The sequence below is a fragment of the Cricetulus griseus genome, chromosome 6, assembly GCF_003668045.3.
Source record: "Cricetulus griseus strain 17A/GY chromosome 6, alternate assembly CriGri-PICRH-1.0, whole genome shotgun sequence".
NCBI lineage: Eukaryota > Metazoa > Chordata > Mammalia > Rodentia > Cricetidae > Cricetulus > Cricetulus griseus.
The window spans coordinates 66,916,459-66,923,697 of NC_048599.1; the positions used below are offsets into that span (position 1 = coordinate 66,916,459).

At 31.6% G+C, this 7,239-nt stretch overlaps 1 protein-coding gene across 1 annotated transcript; it reads left to right on the plus strand.

Moving 5' to 3' along the window:
• Window positions 1–6,028: 6,028 nt before the first annotated feature.
• Window positions 6,029–6,967, plus strand: LOC100761376 (olfactory receptor 4F15-like). The gene has a single exon (XM_027421031.1). The coding sequence runs from the start codon at window positions 6,029–6,031 to the stop codon at window positions 6,965–6,967; it is 939 nt and encodes a 312-aa protein (XP_027276832.1).
• Window positions 6,968–7,239: the final 272 nt, after the last annotated feature.

A 7,239-nucleotide genomic window follows, 5' to 3' on the forward strand; every position in this document is an offset into this window, starting at 1 on the left:
TATGAACACATGTGTCCTCTGACTTTCTTTGATAGAGCAGAAGGATTGGGAAATTGAGAGGAGTCTGGAGCCAGAGCCCTATGAAATTGAGGAACTAACTCATAATATCCAAGTTATAGAACTACCCAAGTGGTTGGTGCTTTCAGATGAATGAATATGAACATGCATATGCACATAATTGAATAAAGCTAAGTCCTGAAAAACTATAACTAATATTAAAATGGTTGCAAATAGGCTATATCATGAATTAAGAAAATGGAATCAAAAACAGAAAGACAAGTGCCACACATTTTCTTTTATGTACAAAACTTTATAACAGCAATAAAAAGATCAGAAAACAGATAAGAATTCAGGATTATAATTTGACATCCAAAATATTTAAAACTAATTTCAAAACTAAAACTAAGAGTTTACAACTTAAAAACTAAAATATTTGATGCATCAACAAATACACCAATTCCTAGAAAAGACACAAATTATCAAAAAATCATGTGAAAGAGAAATAAAATATTTAATAGCAAAACTTAATCAAGAATTATTAATTTCCTTAAAATATGCAGATGATTTTATCAAAAATTAAGGAGGAATGACTACCAATGATTCAAAATTTCTTTCACAGAAGAATATACACAGAAGATACAAGTTGAGTCTCTTGACTGTGTCATATGTGGAAATAATACCTACAAAAATTTGAAACAGAAATTTTATCTATTGTGAACACAAATGAAAAATTATTTAATAAAAAATAACATAAAATACAGAAAATATGCAAAGCTAGCAATGGGGAATTGCTATATGTATTTATTCTAACCATGCAAGGCTAAATTAATGTTTTCCAATGAATTAATGCAATTTTTCCTATCAATATTCTTTACATCAATTGATTTATTAAGAGATTATATACATTTTGTTTGTTTGTGGTGAGGTCCAAACTCTCATGATTAGAGACAATATCTTAGCAAGCTAAAAACAGGACATATATATATATATATATATATATATATATATATATATATATATATATGTGTGTGTGTGTGTGTGTGTGTGTGTGTGTGTGTGTGTGTGTGTGTGTGTAAGAACATAATGTACTTCAGGAACTAAGCTCTGACATGTAATATCATTCACTCCTGTTAAGAGTATCCTGGATGTTAAAAGTAGTCTCTAACTTAAGGTGCTTCATGAACTCGATAACCATATGCAAAGGAAATTGCATGAATGAACTTATAAAGCAATTTAAAATAATTATTAGTTAATTATTTTAACATCAATCCCCTTTTTGTCAATAATAATTAGTATTTAAGTAAACAGTGAAATGTCATTAGTTGAAATGACATTTCAAATTATTCAAATATTCAAAAAATATTCAAATTAATTGAATATTAGTTCCTGGATATTTTGCTGTTATGTTTTTGCTAGATGGAGTTTTCTTTGTTTTTTACTCAATTTCTTAAAACAAAAATTCAGCATTTATCCTTTGAGTCCACAGGGTTATAATAGTGGAATTCCCATGATAAAAGCTGGTACTCAGCTCACCAGCCTTCAAGTGGCCAAAAACTCCACACTATACCAAAGAGAGGACACTTCTTAAGAGATGCAATAGTACTGGAAGTAGGGATTTATGCTGCCTTTATTATCATTAATCAGGTAAGTGGGGATGCTGCAATTAAAGTCAATAACCTACTAAAATTAGCAGTTATTTCTGAATAAATAAAGTGTATGTTTCATGTCCCTACAACAAAACATTTTATTCTTTGTTGTTATGTTTCATTTAAATCATTTATTGAACCTTCTCTTATACAGGACTTCATCAGGATGTCAAATTTTCATTCCTTTTTCTATCTAGTTTCTGTCTTATTTTTCTTGGAAATTTCTAGTCTTGTATCTACGATTATATCTCCATAAAGACTAGATAAGATCTTGAAAACTTGTTTTAACATGACTTTCTTCAGATCAGCCATAGGTATATTATAATTTCCAGAATAGCAATTGATAATTCTTCGGGCATCAGTTTTCAGTAGCTTTAAGATGGACCAATAAAATTGTATCAATCATGATCAAAAATATTAACATCAGTTATCCTTATTTTTATGTAATTGTCAACCTCATACTCACTTAATTTACCCTGGATCAGGATTTATTAAAAAGATACACTCCCTGCTTTTCAGAAGCTTATGGACTTAGTATAGCTCTAAGAGAATAGTCATTGTAAATTGTATTATGGAATAGGAAATATAACATGTTTACAAGTATGATGTTATGAAATAGAGGAAGGGTATCTAATCCATCAGTATAAAGGCATTCTTGATGAATTTACATAGGAGAGAGGTTTAGCAATAAGAAGTATCCAGCCTAGTAAAAATATTAAGTAAATTTTTAGGAAAATAAGGAAACATGTACAGTCATAAAAGAATAAAGGATGTTTGAGATGGACTGGGAAGAGGCTGGGGAGATAGACATAAGAAGGATTACAAGAACTTTTCTACTATACAGAACTGTCTGCAAGCATAATTCACTTGAGATTTTAAGCAGTGAGTAGATCAGGGAAGCAGCAAGAAATATTCCACTGGTGTGTTTTTTAACCTCTTCCCTTTTAGTGTTTATGGTATTCCTTCTTCCTTGTTTCTGTTTTCTCCTGTTTCTTTCTGCCTGGTGTCCATATACCATTTCCTCTCTTTTCCTTTTGGTTTTCATCTACTTCCTTATTAGTGTCAGCTAACTAAAGGATGGGTATATTTTAGAGAAAAACTAACAATAGGCTGCTCAGAAACTTGAGTTTAATGTTATTGATAAAACTCTTGCTGAGAATGGTCATTATTAAGTGAATTGTGATATTTCATGAGAAAACCACTGTTTTCATATTGATATTCTTTGTTATAATTTCTAAAGTGTGTTAGAATGGTTCTGACATTACTATATTGAATTTGTAAGACTATTTGTCTTATCCTCTTCTTTGGTAAAATAATTAACTTTTTATTTGACAGCATGTAAGGTTGTTTCAGCCACCTGAATAATACATAAATATAAACTTATGAGGTAAAAGTCACATGGGAGCTTACATTTCCAGATTCTCCAATGGTACTTAATGTGCATTCTTGGACATTGATTCTCATTCAAATAAAAATTTCCCATTACTAATTCTACTACTAATTCCCAATCTTCAAATTGGAATATTTCCAGATTTACATATGTTAAATGAATTAATCTAATAACTTCAAACTATTCCATTGCATATATGTACAGTTACATAGCTAATAGATTTACAGATATAAATTATATAAATAATATATATATATATATAATATAGGTCATATAATAAATATTTCTTACTTCTACATAAATCTTATATTGTTATTAGTTTGCTAGAAACCAACCTGATAAGTCATTTTAATAAATGTTTTTAACTTATAATTCAAGAGTGAAAGACATTTTTGTTTTGTGCTGGAGTATTGATAATACTGAGAATTTTATCACCTTTTGTGAATCTCTTTCAGAATTATGTTGATTGTTAAACAAAATGCTAGCAAAGTACTAATGACTGATAAGGATGATACTTAATAAGCATATTGGCCATTGTGTGTCTGTATTGTGAGTTACTTACACACACCTTCCTTCTTCTTAAAATTAGATCTACTCTTTGCAGTGTGAATATTTTGGTCCTTTTATCGACTATAATAGTACAAATGATGATAGTTTTCCAAGCTAAAAGTAACAAAGAATAGTTTGACACAAAAAAGAAAGTCAAAGTAAACCAGTCAGTTGCCCAATCAATGAGAAACAACAACAACAACAACAAAAAAAACTAGATTGTTTCCCTTTAGTGCTTGTTCATATAGTGGGTATGTTTATTCATGTGTGGATGGATATTTATGTGGATGCAAGAGAATAATGATGGTTGCTGTTCCTCAAATGCCATCTGCCTTGGTTTTGTTTTGGTATGTGTGAGAGAGACAGGGTCTCTCACATTTCCTAGGCTCACAAATTTGTTTAGACTGGCTTAGCCAGTGAAATTTAGGGATCTACCTGTCTGAGTACTGGAATTACAAACCCACATCACTATGTTTGGGTTTTTAACCAGGGTTCCTGGAGTGAAATTCAGGATCTCATGCCTGCACAGCAAGTACTTAACCTCCCCAGCCCTGAATTTTGATGATGTTGCTTTTCTATGCCTTTTCCTTGGAAATGGAGAATGTACAACTTTTTAATTCTTAATATACTTGCTTTGGGTTCTTCACAATGAATGATCACAAATTTTAGGACTAATTAAAACTCCTTTGATAAAAAATGTAGGTATTTACCTTTGTGATTGTGCCTTCATCCCTTGCTTAGCTTTTTTCTTGAATTTAAATTATAAAGATTTAACTGATACCTAAAAAAATATACAGACTGAATTCTTTGTCAAAAGTACATGTAAGTATATATTGTGTATTGTTCAAATCGGGGTTAACCTACATATCCTCTCAAATATTTGTCATAGCTTTGGGAGAAAATACTATTTTTCTTTTCTGGTTCAATAACAAACTGATTGCTGAATCCTGCTCTTATTTTTCCCAGTCACTATCTGTATAATCATCACTAAATGGCTTTTAAAAAACCTCTGCAGTGTTTTGTTGCTTTGATATCTACTCCTACATTCTAAACATCATGATGTCTTTTCCTGCCTGATTTTGCTGCACAGAAGTATTTTGTAACACCAATGAGTTCCTCGTGTTTGCACCAATGAATATGAAATATAAATTTTTTTTTTCAGGTGGACCCAGGCTTGGTAAAAAATGGCACATAGGAAAGAGGTGACATGAAAATGAATCATTGTAAGTGCTCAGTCTAGAGGGAAGCTTGGTAGTATGATTAGAAGTGGGGAAACCATGGCAGTCCCTTATATGTGGGCTAAACATAAATTATTTGATTTGGTTGCCTAAAATTTAAGTAATCAACAGGTTAAGACAGAAAATGATAGTTGTTATTTTAGGTTATATAAAATTTCTGTTAGTTGTTCTTTTTGGAACTACAGAGATGTCAATTTTGTATGGCTTAAAATATTAAATGCATCTACAGGGATAGGCAAATAACAAATAAGCATGACAGAATCATCCTGTTTTTCTTAGAAATGTAGCCCTTAAATACAAGCTTCTTAGGTATTCTGTCTTATACCAATTTTTATTAAAAATGCATTATTCACCTCTTTATATAATATTGGCTTATATTTCCCTGTAGTTGAATTCTGATATTCTTCTAAAGGTGTCTGTTAAAAAATTATATCAAGTCACATTCCAATTGTCAATGTATGAAACTGTCTTTTCTCCTTGTATCTTTATTCACAGAACTTCATCAGATTATGTAGAATTTGACGACAAAGATGGAAATCAGTAACATGTTCCTTCTGTTTATGTTTCTTCAGATAGTACAAAAGTGAATTTTCCATTTCCATGGTGACTGTGAGATTGTTCTTAGAATAAAAAGTTCTTAATACAAGTGCTTAATTTACTCTTGATGTGCTTCCCTTGTGCCAAGGACATTTTAAAATGTGCACAGGACATTTTAAACCTTGAACACTCAAATTCCTCTTCAGTGGTAATAGCTACTGTTTGGCAGATTGTAGGCAGGCACCAGTGATATAAACCTACACTTCCTCTGTGTTTTTTCTTCATCTTAGCAGAGTTTTATTTGCATTTAAAGTTGTTTACTCTTCAGGTATTCAGTCTGCTTGTGATTCTGCCAGAAAAAGCACTAAGGTCTTACCAAAGGACATAACATAGTTTTTGGAGTATAGTAGATACTCATAATGGAAATTAGTAGAATGGAGACATTAATTACTCAAAATATGGAAAATCATGAAGAATTATTTTACTAATTTGTATTTAAGTGTGTTTTTTCAATAGTTTATTTTGAATTATACTTTCAATAACCAATCATTTTATTGTAATGAGTTCACAAATAAAACATTATGCTGATTGCTTATTATTTTACTATTTCTGGTAACTGCTTTGCCTGTTTTGTTTTGGGTTATTGTAGATAAATCAAGAAAGATACAATGAATGAAGCAAATTCCTCTGAAGTATCCGAGTTTATATTCCTGGGATTATCAACCAACAGACCAACACAATATTTCCTCTTTGTATTTTCTACACTATCATATGCTACAATTTTTCTAGGAAATCTCTCAGTTGCGCTTACAGTTATCTTTGACTCTCATTTACATTCACCCATGTACTTCCTTCTAGCTAATCTTTCATTTGTTGACTTATGTTTTTCTACCTCAACTGTTCCTAAATTGATTTTTGATCTATACTCCAGCCATAATACCATCTCATTCCAGGGCTGTATCTTCCAGATGTTTTTCCTTCATGTCATGGGGGGATGTGAGATGGTGTTGCTGGTAGCCATGGCCTGGGACAGATATGTGGCCATATGTAAACCCCTCCACTACCTGACTATCATGAGTCCACGGACATGCCTTTTGCTTCTGATTGGTTCCTTGATTATTGGTCTCATTCACTCAGTGGGTCAATTAGCTTTTGTTATCCATTTGCCTTTTTGTGGTTCTAATGAGATAGATAGTTTTTATTGTGACCTTCCTAGGTTCATCAAACTGGCTTGCATAGATACCTACAAAATGGAGTTCTTGGTTACTGCTGACAGTGGATTAATTTCTGTCACTACCTTCTTCTTGTTGATTTTCTCCTACATCTTCATACTGTTCAGTGTATGGAAACAGTCCTTGGGCAGTTTGTCAAAGGCCCTCTCTACTCTTTCTACTCACATCTCTGTGGTGGTTTTGTTCTTTGGACCATGCATCTTTGTGTACTTGTGGCCATTTCCTACTGTACCAGTGGATAAGTTTCTTGCCATTCTGGACTTCATGATTACACCCATCCTGAACCCTGCCATTTACACTCTGAGGAACAAAGACATGAAGGTAGCAATGAAGAAACTGAGTAAACAGCTCATGAGCAGCAAAAGTGTCTGCTAAGTTCCTCACAAGAATATGCAACCTGAATACTGTAATATAAACACAAATGTTAAATTATCTCCTCTGTCTTGATATAATTTATCATTCCTATTCCAACAGCTTGATAAACTGGAATAATTTATTTCAAGTAGATAATGAAATGCTCTCATCTTCATTGGTTATTAGCTATATAATATTACATATTTATTGGTTGTTTTTACTTATATATTGCATTTTGTTATTTATTGATTATATATTTTGTGGTTATTATGAAATACATATTTTAGAATATT